Below are 19,294 nucleotides of genomic sequence, written 5' to 3' on the forward strand. Positions count from 1 at the left end.
AGCAGTAGCGAAATCAGTGCAAACTAAAATTTCATATAGACAATAACTTTATACTGCTCAATATACTATACCCTGACATGTAAGTACAATATTTATATTCCAGTTGGCCTTTTTTATAATTATATGGTAAAAATGAGAAAGGGAGCGTTTTTTCAGTAACACGGTGCTGTGACACTTCTGTATTTTTCTATCTGATTGTGTAAGCCAACAGTTTTAAAGTGAGGTGAAACTTCGGGGGGGTACGCAAGACAAATCAGACTCCTGAAAGGGGTACAGTAGTCTGGAAAGGTTGAGAGCCACTGGTCTAAGCCCAGAAACTTGTCCTTGACAGAAACATATAGTTTTTCAATCTTAATTCGAAGGCATAAAGAGAATCCACCACTTCCAGTGGTTAGTCACCTGTGAAGGTACTTATACATTGTAATCAAGTCACCTTGATTTTTTTTTTTTGATAAACTAAACAGATTGAGCTCATTAAGTGTCTCACTATGAGACATTTTCTCCAGCCTTCGAATAATTTTTGTGGCTCTTCTCTGCATCCTCTCCAATTTCAAGATCCTTTTAAAGATGTAGACAGAAGAACTGTACTCAGTATTCTATTATTGGTCTCATTGGTGCCATATATAGAGGTAAAATCACCTCACTCCTCCTCCTCGCTACTTCCCTGTTTATACAGCCAAGGATCACATTAGCCCTTTTTGTCACAGCAGGAGCTCGTGTTGAATTGTTTGTCCTTTATGACACCTAACTCCCTTTCAGAGTCACTTCTTTCCAGGATACAGTCCCCCATTCTGTAGGTCTGGCTTGCATTCTTTGTTCCTAGATGTGTAACATTGCATTTGGCTATATTAAAGTGCATGTTGTTTGAATGGGCCAAGCTGACCAAGCGGTCCAGATCACTCTCTATAACTGCCCTGTCCTCACCATGATATACAATGTGGCCAATCTTTGTGTCATCCACCAATTTTATCAGCAATGATTTTATATTTATTTCCAGATCATCGTTGAACATGTTGAATAGTGTCAGACCAAGCGCCAATCCCGGTGGAACTCCATGAGAAACACCCCGTTTGATGTTGATTCTCCATTGACAACTACTTAACAACTCCATTGACAACTACAATCCATTTAACCGGGGCTGGGTTTATATTGTATAGTGCTAATTCTGTGATCAGAATGGCTGAACGAGGAATAGAACCCAGGACCCAGAAACCCCTGCCCTAACCAATAAGCCCGCTGGGATCAAAAATAAGATTTGGAGGGCTGCATTATTTTTGAGGAAGTGTTGCCTAGTGGTGAGGGCAGGTCAATGGGTGTGCGGATTTCTGCAATCCAGTGCCAGGCTCTGCCGCTGACTTACTATGTTGCTTTGAGAGTTGGGTGCCCTAGCTCCTATTTGTGCCTTTGAAAATCTCCATCTAAACTCTTTGTCCCCCTTACCTGTCTGTATAATGGGTACCCCACTTTACAGGGATGCTGTGAAGCCTAATAAATAAAGCTTTATGGACTCGTTTGCGTTCCTGTGGGATGAAAGGTGCTATCAAGCTGCAAAATACTGATACATGTTTTTGAAAGCACACTGGTTATAAAAATTATGTACACTGTTGCAATTGTAAGGTTGCTTATAAACTGTTCTCCACTGTACTATTGAAGTTTTACACCAGGGTAATTGTGATTTTATTGCATCTCACAGTGTTTGATGTTTAACAGAAAGTCCCAGCTTCTGGGGACAAGGGATTCAGGGAGAATCTCAGCTTCTATTATTATTATTTTTTAAACAAGATTCTGGCCATCATCCTTGTGGAAAAAATCGTGGCGCTGCGACTTGAGTGCCCCCTACACACTCAACAAAAAGAACTCGGCGTTTTATTATTTTAAAAAGTCTTTTGATTTTTAAGCCAACCTCATGATTCATTGGGGCCTGATGATTTTGGAACACTGGGAGTTGGCATCACCCTGGCCTCACTCCCCACTGAAATCCACAAGTTTCATCAGGCTCAGGGCCTGCAAGCTGTAAGCTCCTGGGGGCAGGGAGTTCATGTCAATCTGCTCTTTAGAGGGCCATCCACAGCTGTAGTGGGACATAAGTTTTAAAAAAAAAATCTACCAGGGTTGAAGGCCAGTAGTTCACATACCTGGCAAACAAATAAAAGTTGGTCGTTGGTTCTGGCAACTGAATTGTGATGTGTGTGTGGGGGGGTGGGTTAAGCTGATAACACTTCAAAACAGAAAAGCAAATGAAATGTGAATCAGCTGCTGACCCCTACTGGTTATGTAAATTGAATATATTGCTTGTCTCCACAGCAGAGACCTAGATACAAAACACTGGCTTTGTATTGCCTAGCAGAGACCCAAACTGAGGGCAATCAGCAAACAGGAACAGAGAAGGCAGCCAGGAATGGGGGGGGAAGAGAGCTGCTTTTCTTTATTCTATACAAAGATTTCTATCACCTCGGTTTAGGCGTTCAGAATGCTGATGGCATACAAGAATAAACAATGAGACCGCCCCAGGTGGTGAAGGTAAATTTGAGTCTGAAAGGAGTGCTGTACCTACCCATGATGAGCTACCACCACAAGTTGAGTAGTCAATTAAACATGTTAGAGGAAAGTTAAATAGGTAGCAACTTTCATCGAGAGAACGGTTGCTCATGATTCCCTTTCGTCCACTTCTAGATTTAAACTGGCCACTGCATTAGAATTAGTGGATCTGTACTATAATTCTGTAGACTTACACACCACAGATGAAAAGCAGTCTTCCCAAGGGAACAGTATAAAATACAGCAAAAGCTGTAAACCACCCCGTGCTGGAGCTCCAGCAAACAACTTGACTTTCACACAAGCAAATGTCATCTTTTAAAACATTCTCCCCCCCGCGCAATCTCTTTTGTTTTCTACTAATGAATTTAGTGCTTGTGGTTAATGCCCCAGCAAACGTGCCTCAGGACTCGTGCAGAGAACCCACCTCTGGATCTGAGAGGGGAGGTAAGTTTCCTCCCCAACTGCCAAGAGCGGGTGTCATTGTGGCGGAAGTTTTTTGGAAGTTCACAGCTACCAACTAAAAAATTAGACCAGTGCCACCAGCTCACTTCATGCTGGCCCCTGAACAGGGCCCGAGAGCTAAGACCTCGCAGGTACTAGCAGTTTACTTTGGATTTAAACCAGCTACTGTATCCCATACCAACCCCCAACCTCCTTCATATTTCACCACTTTGGCACACGCACCACCCAGCACCTCCGCTCCTCACCAGTTTCACATGTACACATGGGGAAAGAGGAGCTGCCCTGTTCAATTGTTTTCCTTTAAGAACGGTTTGACACCTTTCATGAACAATAACGTACTATCCTTTCAGTCTCCACACCCTGCCAAAAGACGCTGCCACTAGGGAAACCTGGGCCCGCCTGCTACTTGAACCGTAGCCCTCTGCTAGTGGCAGTAAGGGAGAATCGACATTAGTTGTTTGGGATTAAGCCATATCACTGGTTCTCAGCTCTATTTTGGCAGCGCTCCTGCCCCCTTGCAGTCGATTGGTAAGCAAGAGTTTGGTTTTGTTTTGCCAGAAAAGCAGCTTTTTGGGTTCATGAAAATATAGATGAACCCAGTAGGCAGGGGGCTGAAGAGCCAAAACTACACCCCCTCAGAATGAAGCTCCGCACTGACTCCAGTAAGGGTGGTCCATGGGATTGCCCTCACCTCTGCAAATCTATCCTGTGGGACACCTGCAGCACTGGCACAAATTTGTGTCAGGGTGTAAAATTGTGTTGCACCATACACCACCACAAGAGGCTTTTAAAGAAAGGATTTTTTGCAACGTAAGTCACTACATTACACACACGCATGTACATGAGTGCCCTCTGCTGCTTAGACTCAGCTCTGCTCAAGCCTGTGTTTGTAGTTAGCTGGAATATAATATAAGCCAGCATTTCACACCCCGGGGGTGTGTGTGTGTGTGTGTGTTGTGTGGTGGGCACAGCACACTCGGAGCGGGCAAAGTTACGTGAGCTCAGTGCTGCTCCCTGCCTCTATACTCCAGGTGTGAAAGCCACCCGTGTTCTTCCTGCACCTTTGGTGGCTCTAGGGCAGGTTCACAAGCTCCAGCAATGTGCTACTGGCTTCAGTACTCAACTCCGCAGTGAGAGCACGTGTGGGCTGACTTCTAGGGCCACCTCCAACCTGAGCGGCATGTAGCAATTTTATGGGCCTGGAAAATACACAAAACCCACAAGCCAAGGAAAAGGACAAAACCAGTAAGGACACCAAGTCAAGAGGAGCAATAGATAACAGAGGCAGAAAAGAGGAAGACAAGACACTGTAAAAGGGACAGTAGCAACTGTGAATGGGGCTGCTGGGGAGCACCCATCTACCAATCAATTGCAAGGGGGCTGGAGCTCTGCCAGAGTAGAGCTGAGAACTAGTGCAATGGCTTAATCCCAAACAGCTAACATCGATTCTCCCTTATTTCCAGTAGCAGAGATCTACAGTTCAGGTAGCAGGTGGGCCCAGGTTTCCGTATTGGTAGTGGTTTTTGGCCAGGGTGGGGAGATTGAAAGGATAATACCTTATTGTTCATGAAAGGTGCCAAACAATTATTAAAGGAAAACAATTGCCTTTAAAATCTGTGACCAAAAAAATCAATCCCGTAGAGCAGAGAAGGAAGTGGGAAATACAGGATTTGCTTCTTAAGCACAGTGGGTAAAATCTTCACCAGTGCCTAAGTCCCATGGAAAGTCAATGGTACCAAGCTGCTTTTGAGAATGTTACTTCCCCCTTATCTAGCCCCTGTGAGATGGAGGAGGGCACACCACTCACAGAGTGGTAGCTCTGGAATTGTCTTTAGTATGTAGCTGCGGTGACTGAAAGAAGCCAGCTCTTCTCTGGGGCTCACCACACTCCTCTCTTCTGACATAGCAAATTCTGCCCCCTGAGAGAGGTGTTATGATTGCTGTTCTGGCAGCAGAAGTCCAGCTCTTTTTAGAAGGCTAGGCTGACTTGGTGCAACTGCCAGAAACCTTTTTCTAAAGTGATATTGTTACTTGGCTCAGAACCTGGACTTACAGGGTACAGACAGAACACTAGGCCAGTCCCTGCAAAACAACTACATTTGTTCTTCCAGGGGAAGACTCTCCAGTCAACGCTGACCCAAGTCTCCTGGGGAAAGCTATGCCGCATTAAGAAAAACTTGATACCAGTCTGCAAGCGTGGCTGCCATGATCACTGGGTTGAACGGGCCAAAGGTAAGTTGGGCAGGTCTAAGGAAATGTAAAAAATTGGAAACTAACTCAAGACCCTACTGTGGTGAAACCTTTGGGGGTGGGGGGGGAAACTTTCTCCAGCTCAATGATGTAGGTGACCAGAGCTGACTAGCATGTGCCTTCACTGACTGAATATACTTAGTCACCTCTTCATAGAGTCCCTTGAAATTGAAATATGGTTAATTCCTCTTATATTGGTCATTTAAGGCCACTGAATATTATAGGGCCCTTTTGACACTAGTCAACACAACAGAGCCCCTCCTGGAGTGTGGAACTCAGGCCTCACAAAAGGAGTCTTCCTGGTGCTTAAGTAGTTTACACATTACGTTGGAGAAGGCTGGCCTGTTACACGGAGGGGCCGAGGACTCTTTAGTTTCCCCAAATTATTATGGGTAGGGATGTAGCATTCTTCCAGCCCTCGCATTGGAAGACAAGTGTCAGAAATTTAGCATATCTGATTAGTTAGTCCTGGATTTGGCCCTCTTACTTAAGAGCCATATTGATGAGAAGCTAGGAGCATGTGATTCTTCCTCCCCAGAGGACACCACCCTTTTCCAAACTACAATCATAATGTGGTTTGGCAAGTTTGATATTGGAGATGACAGAGGCCTTCTACAAAGGAATAGAACACTTAAAACAAGTTCTCTCCTTGGCCAATGTTTAAGGTTAAAAGTTAAAAGCAATTTTTAGATGACCGTCTGAAACCCCAATAAACTGTTTCAAAATCTAAAGTAATACCATATGGACTCACAAGCACAGATAAATCTTTATTGCCTTAATTTTGATTTTCAAAAATGAGCATTGGGTATTTAATATGTAGTAGCTTTATGTCTTTATATGTACAACATTATAACTGCATATTAGTATTAAATGAAGATAGTGATACTTTGATAACTCAGTGTATTTATAAAATGATTTTTTTTTTTTTTATCAAAATACACTTTTCACTAGGATAATAAATAAAATCCAGCCAAACCCACCTACACAAAGTTAAAATTAACTCCGGTAGATTTCAGTGTGGTACATCCTTCTTTAACTACTATATTTGCCCCTTTTATCCCATCACTGATGCTCATCTTCTGGGCTAAGAAAACACTTATTTTCCCTCACTGTGGTGCGATTTCTCATTCCACATCATCTTCAGCCAAGCATTGTGCATTTACAATTCTCTGAAAAAAAACCAAAACAAAGCACTTAATTATAAAACTGACTAAGAAATTGATGATTGAAAATACATAAACAAAAAGTTTGGCATACATTTGACAAGGATTTTTGGAGATTATAACTGGAAAATCAAAGTACTGTGCAATATCTGATAAAGTCAATGTCATATAAATCACATCTCTTATTAGTGATGCAGTAATCACTTGTGTGTACTGTCACTGTTCTCTAATGAAACAGTGACTGCTGTTCCCGATCACTGAGACAGTCTATCTCCCATGTTTATGCCACCTTTCATCCCAACTGCTTTAGGAATTACATACATACAGCACTGAAATGCAGTCACGCATGGGCTGGAAGGTGGCAATCAACTAGCATACAAAACATTGCACAACACAGGGAGAAGGAGAGCTAGTCATCAAGAATATGCAGCCAAACCTTTATTCTTCCAAGGAGCGCCATGTGATTTTTAGCATCCATGTAGAGCAGACAGGACCTCTATTCTTAACACATTATCCAAAAGAACCTGCATGGTTCTCAATCCAAGAAGGATATTTTGAAACTAGAGCTACAAGGAGTTTTAGCTACTTAGCCATCCAAGATACAAGAAGTTCAGTTCATATACCAATCATCTTCTAAGTTTAAGAGGGGACAATGTGCTTTCAGTTATATAAATTGAAAAACAAAGGTGTTAAAATTCTTGATCATCACACCTTCTTTTATGGCCTTCAGGCCTGATGCTCATGTTGTAGTTTAGCTCACACAGACTGTATATTATAGCAATATGCACTGCGTTTAATTTCTGAGTATTTCCCTTATTAACCTGTATTTTTTAGGGGCTTAAACATGTAGAATCAAAATTCCCTTCAGGATTAAACTTGAAATGCCAGGTTCTATACTTGCAGGGAGTTTGACTAGATCGGACAGTGATTAGGAAGGGTTAAAATGGTAATTAAGATTTATTCCTCTTTTAGGTGTTGGGAGTAGGCACATTTGACACCACTACTCATAGCTACTCAAAGTGCAATGTTTAAAATTTATACAGAACTTACGATTTGTGTGAGTTTTGCAGAGTTTACAATGAGCAATGCCCACAACTCAGTATTGTTCTGACTTGCACGTTATTTAAAAAAGTATGTTCTATTGCAGAGAGCTGTGATATCCTTCTAATAAGATAAGCAAATATTTCCATTTTTCTGACACCACAGGATTGTTATGTCACGTGACAAAACATTCAGATGCATTTTCAGCACTGTATTATTAATGATGTATGCGTATTAAAGATGACCAGCAAGTATTCTAGAAAACATTTTAATGTTTAGAAACAAGTCTTCAAAAGACAACTGTCAACTTCAGTTCCAGAGTGATGCACCCAGAGTGCATAATTCTGCAAGGACTTACAGAGATGACCTAGAAAGACTAAAAGCAGTAGTGGCTTCCATTACTTTGATGTGGTGTAGAAATGTTTTGTTTTTTTCCCTCATAATTATTTTATATTACCTAGAATATACATTTAAAACCACACCACAATAAAAGCTCCACCACTTACCTACCACGCTTACCCCCTGCCCCACAGGTATCTGGTAAGAGATGATTTGCTTAAAGGCATCAGAACTGGGGTAGATACTACAGCTTCAGAGTTGCTGATGCACAAAGAAAAGGGGACTCACTCAGTAACTACAGAGTTAACTTTTCCATTTCAACTTTACAATTCATTTTTAATCTATGAACACACAGTACTTTTCTCACACTCATTTTAAAAAAAGAGTCAGTGGAAAGGCACATTTAACATCTAAATGATGAATTTTTGTCTTCCCAGTGGAACCCATAAAATATCCACCTTCCATAAAGACCAGATAACCTCGGTGAAGAGTAGCTCCAATTATTTCCAATCCCCCAAAATGCAAGGGGGGGGGTAAGCTTTACATACCTGGCTAATTGTTGGGAGCTTAGTCAGAAGCATCTGGAACACTGGTGGTGGAAGAGTCTGCTGTAGGACTTGTAATAACTGCTGTGGCTGTCCACACACAGCAATGGCATTTGTCAAGTGGTCAACACCCTTTTCATAGTCACCTATGAGACATAAGGTTTCACTTCAAATTTTGTCTTTGGTACATTATGTTGCATTGTTTGATTTACGCTACCTCTCTACATCTACAAAGTAGACTGCAAATATTAACCCCTCACCATGTTGAATCTTTTAATCTTAAATTTTCATTTCTGTTGGCTAATTTCTTTAAAAGTTTAATTCCACTAATTTCTGCTAACCTAAAGTATCATCCAACTGTGATTCTTAAGTCTAACTACACATATACTAAATACAGAAAGAAATTTGTCAAGAATTTTCAACATAGTTTTTAGACATATCTATCATTTCACTGCTTCCATTAAGTGAAAGGGGTTTGTTAAACAGGGGGTTCACATCCTAATGATATTATCCCAGAGGAAGCTTCATTTATTGATGCAAAGAGGAATTGAACTGCTACATTTCCCACAGGGAAGCACTGAAAATCAGTTTCAGAATTATTGTATTTTAAAGTAACATTTTGTCTGATGTAAATTGAAAAATATGTAACTTTTAAAAGTAACAATTTGAAAACTAGTTTCTCAAGGGAAGCAGATTCTTCCATTGTTGTTATGCATCAAAATGGTAGCCTCTTATGTGATTATTTATTTTATATTATATTAGGTGAGAAGTTTAGTGACTGTTTATTTGAAATATTCAATATTGTGTGGGAAAGTGTTTATTCCCCATATTTTTCATTTCTCCCCAAAGAAAAGACTGCAAGTCTAGTTTAACTTGTACATAGATGCAGGATAGATGGGAGATGTGTCAAGAGAACTCCATGAGAAATTACACAAGGTGACTGTAGTAGAGAATATTAAAATGGCACTTTGACCTACATCTGTTAAAACAATCTTTGCAGAATTTAAAAATATGTCATATTAAAGCTCTGCAAAACATTTTGTTAATGCTTCTATGTCAGGCCACAACACTCTTCTCCCTGCCAGACTGGAGAAGAATTCCTTTTATAGCTTTGCATCTTAGAGACTTTTGCAACAACCACCTTGTGCTAGTAATTCCTCGCCAAGCTGTATCTCTTCAAGGAAGAACTTTTGTACAGCTTCAGCATCTTTTAAATCAGGTAACTGTAATACAACAAACAACAACAAATTGGCAAGGTCTCAAAAAGCATCAATTAATACATAAAACACAAGAGAGCTGCAACTTAAACCAACATTGAATAGCTACACATTTGTAGAGGAAAACTGCAAAAATGGGTTTAAAAAGCAGTATCTTAGAATAGCCTGTAAATTAGAGATTTAGATCAGAGGTGGGCAAACTATGGTCCAAGGGACCCTCCTGCCAGGCCCCTGAGCTCCTAGCCTGGGAGGCTAGTCCCCGGCCCTCCCCTGTTGTTCCCCCTCCTCCGCAGCCTCAGTGTGCTGCGCCGCCACTGCAATGCTCTGGGCGGCCGGGCAGCGCAGTTGCAGAGCCGCGGCCTGACCCAGTGCTCTGGGCGGCACGGCTGTAGTGCCGCCAGCCACCAGTGCTCCAGGCAGTGCGGTAAGGGGGCACGGGGGCTTGGATAGAGGGCAGGAGAATTCTGGGGGAGGGGGAGGGGACAGATGGTCGGGGCAGGGGTGTGGCTAGGGGTTGGGGCAGTCAGGAAGGAGAGGGGGGTTTGGATGGGGCGGCGGGGGGCAATCAGGGGCAGGGGTTCTGGGGGTGGTCAGGGGACAGGGAGACGGGATGGCTGGATGGGGCAGGAGTCCCAGGGAGGCAGTCAGGAATTAGAGGAGGGGTTGGATGGGGCGGTGGATAGGGTAGGAGTCCCGGGGGAGCAGTCAGGGGGCAAGAAGCGGTGGGGTCAGATTGGAGACGGGGGCTGGGCCACTCCTGGCTGTTGGCAGGGGGGAAGGAGACAGCCTCCCCTCATCAGCCCTCCATACAATTTTGGAAACCCAATGTGGCCCTCAGGCAAAAAGGTTTGCCCACCCCTTATTTAGATGAATGTTTCTAAAGATCAGGCATGAACGACTTCAGTACATCACTGCATGTACAGATACACTCTGTCTCAGTAAGTCTAATAATGTTTCTCATTGTGGGCTAGACAAATTATTTTCCACATTGCTCAATAGGGGAATCACTATTAGTAAGTAAAGATGTTATCAAATCCAAAACTTCAGCTAGAAACTTAACACTTCAGGTATTCAGAATGCATCTGACTGATCTGGTAACCTTTAAACCCTCAAATTCCTAAACAGATAATCCTCTGAGGAGCTGAGCCCCCTCCGTTCGCACTCAGCTCAGAGAACTGGAAGAGCACAATATCGCCCAGTATTGGCCCCTCATCTGTTACGCATAAGAGAACACAACCCCCACAGAAGGTTATTTATGGAAGCCAAAACAAACAAACAAACAAACAAAAACCCACAACCCAACCAGTGCATATTGCAAGAGGGATGTTAGCATTGGAAACAAGGACACAGCACCCTTTGAACAGATCCTGCTTACAATTAATCCTGATATAAACTAGACATTTTTCAAAACAGGACAACAGAAATGAACACAATATTACCTTGGAAAGCCCTGCTCTCTCTTTGGCAAGCTTCTGTTTCTTCCTTCCTGTAGATGAAAATATCATAGGTTTAATTTATAATGATAAAATAATCTTCTGTTTTTATTTTAAAACAGTGAATGATCCAAAGTTCTTTTCAAAATAAGGAACTGATAATTACATGTACTAAACACTCATGGATGAAGGCTGAAGGATGCAACCCATGCCCACAGCAGCATATCAATGAACCTACTACACAGGTGGCAACTGAAAAATCCTTTAGCAAAGGAAATTGCTACATTTTTAGGATGAATTATATTCTGTGCAGTTCTTTCTCTTTGGAGACCATCACGTTTTAACGGCCATCCATCCCCTACCTCAATCAGAGGCATTATGGAAAGCACTGGGCATACAGTCTCAGGAAGGATGGGCTCTTCTCCCTCTGACTGTGCTATGTACTACAGAAACCGTACTGTTGGTAACTCCTGTTCCATGCATGCCTGGCCAAAGAAGAGAGAAGGGAGCAAAGAATGAGTAGCACAGGATTATGACATTAGGGGCTCAGGATTCCTTTACATATGCCTTTGCCTTCATGAGCAGCAGAACAGTCTGGTCTTCAAATCAAGTCAGCCTAACCTTGAGTCAAATTACCTCAGTGAACAGCCATTTAAATATCCTTTTGGGCACTCTGCATCTCAGGTAGCTTATGGGCTGAAGAGGGCCCACTGGAGAAACATCACTAGCCACAAGCCCTCTCTAACAGATAAGAGTTAAGGGTAGGCTCAAGTGAGCAGAAGACAACAAAATCCCAAAATAATGTTAAAGTGAACAGAGTCTAAGCAACTAAAATAACGGTTGGAAAAGAAATGACATTTACACGATCATCAGGTAGCATAGGAATACAGAAGTCGATTTAGGGCTTGTCTGCACTAGAAAGTTGTACCACTATACCAGTATGGCACAGACAGTTCAAAATAGCACAACTCCTGTTGTGGTCAATGCAGTTAGGGGTATAAATGTGCTTTATATTAGTATAGCAATTTCTGTGTGGGAAGAAGAACAACTTTCATTGTGTTCCCACCCTTAACTGAAACAGTTATGCTGAAAAAAGTTTTTATAAGTGAAGACCAGGCCTTAATAAGTGTATTAGATCACTGGACAGTGAACAATTAGAGGTTGGCAAAAAATTGCTGATCATATGGGACATTAGAATACATGTAAGCAATTCCTCTAATGGCCAAAAGGATGTTTGGAATGGTAGATGGTCCACACTATGAAAACATCTGCAAACCCTTGCACCAGTTGACAATTTAATGTATGAAAAACTGGAGATCTACAATTAACATTGTTCATGGAAGACATTTATAAATTTCAACTTCTATCAAAATGACACCTGCAATACTATCCTGATCCCTAAATTTCCATAACACATTTTAGACTACTATGCAATATTGCAGATGGAGAAATACAAGTAGAAAAGATATTTGCAAAGAACATTTTGTCTCTAAATCTACCACTCAAAACAATTTATGCTTGAGAAATTAGTGTTCTCTCTCAGTTAACTCTCAATTTCCTTGATTTGCATATGCAAGTTTAGCCTGAGACTTGATTTACAAGGAAAGCAATTTTAAAAGGCAAATGTAAAAGGATCAAGAAAAACATTTAACATCTCTCTACCTAAAAACCAGACCTCATGTAAGGACCCTAATGAAAGCCTGTGTCACATTAGTCATCGGGGAAGAGGGATAGCTCACTGGTTTGAGCATTAGCCTGCTAAACCTAGGGTTGTGAGTTCAGCCCTTGAGGGGGCCATTTAGGGATCTGGGCCAAAAATTGGGGATTGGCCCTGCTTTGAGCAGGGGCTTGGACTAGATGACCTCCTGAGGTCCCTTCCAACCCTGATATTCTATGATCACAATGTATATATGCTGAAAATTATGTTCTTGTAGTTAAAGACGGGTCATTAAAAGGCAGATTACCTTGAGGCAAACTTCTACAGACAGGAGGTGGGAGACACTTATCTTCCTGGTGGACCATTGTGTATCTTACAATACATCTGAAGAAGTGGTTTTTTTAACCAACAAAAGCTTATGCCCAAATAAATCTGTTAGTCTTTAAGGTGTCACCGGACTCCTTGTTGTTTTTACAATAGAAGTCTGTCAGCATACCGCCTCAAATGATAAAGAAGAGCTTAGACATCAGAAGGAAATTGACAGGAAGAGGTAAACAGCAGGGGATGGGGGGCGACTATTTTCAAGTGAACATCAAAGGTCTGGTATATCTGGGGGTGCAGAGACACACTGGCATTCCTTCAATCAGCCATCCTGGCTGAAAACACTGGGAAAAGGACTTGGGGTGAGCTATCCTATAAGAAAAAGATGGTCTTGTGAATTAAATTTAGGCTCTAGGAAGCATGTTATGACTTTGTTTTATATGTAACCATTTGTTTCCAATATTCATTCTTACTATTATTTGAATATCTTCTTTGAAAATACATTTATTCTGGTTTTCCCTATAAATAGATCCAAGTGCTGTGTGTTAAGTGGAGTAGTGAATCTTGTTAGCTGATGTGTACTATTCCTTTTGGAGTAGAGAATTAGGCTATATCTGCACTATGCACCTTTTAGCGACACAGCTGTGCTGCTAAAAGGTGAGAAGCATAGCTGCTGTTTGTCAGCAGGAGCTCTCCCACCAACAAAGCACTGTTCACACCAGTGCTTTTCATCGGCCAAAACTTTTGTCATTCAGGGTGCGTGTGTTTTTTTCACACCCCGAATGACAAAAAAGTTTCTTCGTTCAGGTTCCAGTGTAGAAAAAGCCTTAGAGAGTTCTGAGAGTGTTCAGGGGAACAGGGTCTGGACACTCTAGGGATGCTTGGAGGTTGGTGTGTGCCTATTGCTAACCTGTACAGAGAGAGCAAGGCATGTTTGCATATTCAGAAGCTGGTGGAATTGGGGAGCTGATGCACAGCAGGCAAACGGCAAGACTTTCTCACACTAAGGACAGGTGGTACCAAAGTACATCACAGCATCCAAGAACCATTTCCTAAAATATAGCTTCAGGGACTAATGCTCCAAATGCTTACCGCATAAAATTAGTGAAGTAACCCTGGAAATGAAAGCGTAGACAACATTTCTATGCCAACCAATACTTGGGACAAGAAACACTGAAGTCAAGTAAACAGCAAATTTACCCATATTATAGTCTCACTTCAGTAATTGAACAGAGAATAGATCTGACACAGCAGCTTCCAACAGAAATTAATCTAAGCAAGATCAAGAGACTATCACTTTCAAACACTGCATGAGAGTTCAGTGTGTCAGTCACTTTCAGGATCCATGGGCAGTAATGCACTTTTTTACAGGAATCTGGCCTATTTATTTTTGCTGTGGCCTTTGATTCCCAGATAGTTTCCTTAATACATGCCAGAAAACAGAATAAGATATAACAGTATAACTGGGTTGGCCAATGAAGTCTTGGTGTCCTGTCCCCCTCACCACTCAGTATTCGACTATTCATTGCCATGTATATCCCTATGATAGACAATCCACTTGTGTGTGGTGCTTCCAGACAGATACATTTCATCAATGTCTAGTATCATGGAAACCTAAAAAGGTTATATTTGTTATCTTTGGATTGCATTAATTGTTAAGATCTAATGCCTAAGTTCTGTCTAATGTCTACACGAAGTAGTCATGAAATTCTCCTTCTGTTTCTCTACTACTAGCACAGTTCCACATGGTGGGAGCACCAATGCAGACCAGCTACTGCATTTTGACCACTGTTTTGTCTAACTGTTCTCAGAGCAGGCCTAGTCAACAGTGGTAAAGACAACACTGATCTGTGTACACCAGGGGTCTCCAAACTATGGCCCGCGGGCTGGATCTGCCCCAGGGGTTCCATTTGTCCGGCCCTCCAACCAACAGGGGAGAAGCGAACAGCTGAGTAGGCAGCCAAGCAGGCAGGGGGAGGGGCTGCCGGCAGCAGCTCGGGTGGGTGGGGGGGGTAGCTCAGCTGAGGTGTGCAGAGGGGGTGAGTGCCCTTAGGAGCCAGTGTCCCCCCAAAAGGGGAGCCAATTTAGGGGAGAGTTGCTGCTGCAGCCGAGCAGGCACGGACCCCTGCCTTAGAGTAATAATACAAGCCAGATGCTTAATTACATCTCCAATAAATGGAGTAAAGAAGATGGAAATTAACAATTTCATAATGGTTAAATTTTAACTACAGCACTAATAGAACCAAACAGTCCCAACCAACAATGAGAACCTGGAGCTTCTCTTACCAAAGTACAGCCAAACTTTCAATCCTTTGTCATTTTCTTCAGCAGAGCAGGCATGCCTAGCAGGCACAGGGAGAAGGGAGCAGGCACACGGCAGAGCAGACCCAAAAGGGGGAGCCAACTTACAGTACCTGCATCGATTAACCTTTATACCTGATTTAGAATTTAATGCAACACTGACACAGTAGTGTTGTTTTTTTAACGATTTTGCATATATTTAATTTCTTTCACAGTTGCTTCGGCCCGTGAAGCCCCTTCAAAAATCTAATATGGCCCTCGTCTCAAAGTTTGGAGACCCCTGGTCTACACCAACACACTCTGTTACTAACACCTGTTGAGCTGTCCTGGTACTAGAGAAACAGTGGAAGCCACAATGGAGAATTTCAGAAAAACCTCCTTATCAATAAGGCCTTACAGTCAAGAGCCACAGTCACATCAATATATGCAAAGAACCAGAAGAGGTTCTGTATTCTGATGCACTTCACATGACATTGTAATTGAAGATGCAGATGGGTCAAATGCAATGGAAGTTATCAGTCTGTTTACACAGGATTAATAATTTACACTTATGTAAACAAGTTTCAATAGAGGATCTCAAGGAACTTTAAGGCAGATGATCTAATAAAATGAAATCTCTATTATGAGTTTAAATTTGTCTTGAAAGCTCCATTAAAGACACTTGTCAAGTCACTAGCAGCTTCATTACTCCAGCATCCAGTTGGTATTTTTAGTAGTCAATATTTCTGCAAGGACACTTTGCAACAGCCAACCTCATTTCTGCCAACTGCTTTTTTAAAAATAGCTGACAAGGTCATGATTAGTACAGAACTGGATTTATTTCAAAGTCAACTTTCCCCATTACAATCAGAAAACAGTGGGGGTTTTAATCCGAATCCAACAATGAATAATTTCTATGACAGATTAAAAAAATATGCAAACAGTATTTTTATGGTCCCACAAATCAGAGCGGGGGCTGAGGATGCAACAATAGTACAGCAGATAAATGGATGTACAACTGTGTTACTTCAGCATGAAACTCTACATTTTTAATAATATCAGGTAAATATCCAGTTTTCAAGATTTCTGGCTGTTGACCTTTCAGTCAACGGTAGTTTGGAACTAATGACACATCTGAACTATACATTTACATTGGCATAACTGAAAAATCCACAATCCTGAGTGATGCAGTTATACTGACCTAACCTTGGGTGCAGAGTGCGGAGGGAGAAGCTCTCCCTTCGGCCTAGTAGTGTCTCCACTGAAGTGCTACAGCAGCGTTTTCAGTGTAGACCTGCCCTTAGTAATACCAAAACGATGGCAGATGGGATAATCAGGCCCAAACTCTCTCATCAATGATATAGTAGCTATCTGGCACTTGCCAATATGAACAAATATATATAACATCTCAGTACATCAGAAAGATGACCATACATAGTACAAGTATACTTGGAAATAGACCAAGTTATTTTAGAAGTCAACATTAAACTTAAACACTCAAACAATTCATTAAGTTATAAGATTGAAAATTGGGAATAAAAGAAATGAATATAAAGCCAGATGTGCAGAAGTGCACTATTGTAGCAATATTACAGATGGTTCTTGCACAGAGAAACCAAGTTACCTGCCCATACACTGCATAGATACAGCTTAATACATGCTGCTTATTTGGCTTGTTGTCTGTGAAAGCTTGCCTATGAAATGAAGGAAAGCATGCTTTTGCCTGTAAATTAGTGTTTTATAAATTACATGTGACAATCCAGGCAGGGCTACTTATTGATTATGATAGTCCATATATAAGAGTGTTAAATCTTTAATGATATTTTAAAATCCAAGATTTAGGTTGTTGAGTACTCATGACTACTTTGACAGAAGAATGTAAATTATACCTATTTTTAGCATAGCAAGATATGGCTGTACTCCTCTCTGGCAAAAAATTCTCTTCAGTTTAGGAATGCTACATATTCAAGATTCTGTGCAGGGATTCTCTGACTCTTGACTGGCACACAAAGGTATCAGATCTGAGGAGTGGTTTATAAGTAACTTCCAGAACTCAAATTTACAGAAAACTACTCTCTTTCCTTTAAAAGCATAACTCAATTACATTAGAGCATTTGATCTACTGTTGAAGATGTGAAATAACAAAGAGCCACAGGAAATTAGCTCCGCATTTTGGATAGATCTTCAGTTTTTTCTTGCATTCATTCTTATTCTGGAAGCTATGGCAATAAAGCTACCAGAGGGGTTTGAGAATGCAGTAGGTAACAGCAAAATGAGCAGGCTCAGAGCCCTTGGGTGTCACTACTTTCCTCACTCAACAATTTCTAAAATCAAATTGTATGGTTTTATCCCCTTACCTCACGAAAGCATTGAAACTGCAGCCAGATAACGCTATATTACAGACACGCTCACATTTTCAGCCAAATTTGAAAAAAGGAGGTGCTGTGTCAAAGGCAAGATTCCAATTCGAGGATTTAAATTTATTTAACAAATAACTTATGCAGACCACAGAAATATAGTCAGATAAAAATCATAGAATATCAGAGTTGGAAGGGACCTCAGAGGGTCATCTAGTCCAAGCCCCTGCTCAAAGCAGGACCAATCCCCAATTTTTGGCCCAGATCCCTAAATGGCCCCCTCAAGGATTGAACTCACAACTCTGGGTTTAACAGGCCGATGCTCAAACCACTGAACTATCCCTCCCCCCGGATTCTCAGGTGCTAGAAAAAATTAACCATTCAGATCCAGCTAAATTTAGAGAAAAGGATAAAGCAACTCCCCATCTCTTTCACACAAATCACCGTTCACCTCAGGCAAACAGAAGAGTAACTATGAGCAACGGCAACTTCCCCAGCCTATTCTTTTTGGTCCTCCCCCATGAGTGAGACACCCCTACACCGGTTTTCATCTGAAAACTTCCCACCCTAACGTTTTACGAGTTGCTTAGCCTACTTTGTTGTGCACATCTAGTAACCAAGGAAACAGGGTCCCACGCAGGGAGGTCTCAAGGAAAGTGGCGTGGATGGAGAAAAGACAGTCAATCTGGGACAAGACGCAGCTCTTCACCCACTCCAGCAATTTACGGCACGCAGGACCTTCAGACCGCCTAGAACGAGTTCTGGGCAAATCGACCAACTCACACGGGCTGGGGGGAGAGTCAGCTTCCACGGGGATGCGAAGAGGCAGCAGAGCACGCCCGGTGCAATGCATCAGAGCCCAGCTAGGGCCGTGGGGAGAAGACAGAGGCAGGGAGGGAGCCCCGCAGTGCGGGATGGGTGCGGAGCTGAGACTTTCCACGGGGAGGGTGGACCCGACAGCAGAAACAACGTGTGTCCCCGTGTCCGTCCCCCTCCCTTGGGGAACTCCGGCACGCGCATGGGGCGGAATCGCCAGCGCGAGGACAGGTGGGGCCGGTTGGGAGGGCGCGCGCGAGGCCTATAGGGCGAAAGGGGGTGGGATCCCGGACACTCACGCTCCCGCAGCCGGTTCTTGAAATTGGGGTCGCTCCGCCTCTTGCGGTCGAAGTAAATGCAGTAGCCGATGAAGAGGGCCCCGCAGAGGCCCGCGGCGATGGCGCTGGTTTTACCCACCATCATCATCCTGGCTGGCACCGAGGGAAGGGCCCCGCTGCGCCAACCCCCGAAGCCGCGCTCTGCTCTGCTCTGCCTTACGCGGCACCGCACGCTACCCAGCCACCACCTTGAAGCGGGCGAAGAGAGAAAAGACCCTCGCTTCCGGGTGAGACGTCATCGACCCGCGCCAGGGATAGCTGTCTGTCTACGTGCCTGAACGGAACTGCCTGACTGCGCATGCGTGAGAAGCTCGGGGCAGTTTTCACCGACGCGCTCGTTCCCCTGCCTTCTCACTGCGCATGTGCGAACGATGGCGCTCCGTGCTCGTAGCGCCGCGAGGCGCGCGTGCCAGAGCCTGGGTTCGGTCGGGGCTGGGAGAAGCTGCTCCTCCCGCACGTGCCCAGGCGGCCGCTCCAGCGTAGAGCGGCCCGGCCAGTGGCCCCCGGGCAGGGCGGGGGCAGCCCTGAGCTCCCCGG

The 19,294-nt window shown here is 43.0% G+C and overlaps 1 protein-coding gene and 1 non-coding gene across 2 annotated transcripts; both read right to left on the reverse strand.

Annotated features, from left to right (window-relative positions):
- Positions 1-6,004: 6,004 nt before the first annotated feature.
- TOMM20 (translocase of outer mitochondrial membrane 20) lies at positions 6,005-18,976 on the reverse strand. The gene is made up of 5 exons (XM_048843833.2): positions 18,719-18,976; positions 10,995-11,041; positions 9,480-9,561; positions 8,342-8,484; positions 6,005-6,419 (listed from the first exon to the last, which is right to left on the reverse strand). The coding sequence occupies exons 1-5, from the start codon at positions 18,843-18,845 to the stop codon at positions 6,375-6,377; spliced, it is 444 nt and encodes a 147-aa protein (XP_048699790.1). The 5' UTR covers positions 18,846-18,976; the 3' UTR covers positions 6,005-6,374.
- Positions 17,367-17,504, reverse strand: LOC125635042 (small nucleolar RNA SNORA14). Its single transcript, XR_007356137.1, has one exon. It is a non-coding gene; the product is annotated as a small nucleolar RNA SNORA14 (small nucleolar RNA).
- Positions 18,977-19,294: the final 318 nt, after the last annotated feature.

This window comes from Caretta caretta, chromosome 3 (assembly GCF_965140235.1).
Source record: "Caretta caretta isolate rCarCar2 chromosome 3, rCarCar1.hap1, whole genome shotgun sequence".
Classification (NCBI taxonomy): domain Eukaryota; kingdom Metazoa; phylum Chordata; order Testudines; family Cheloniidae; genus Caretta; species Caretta caretta.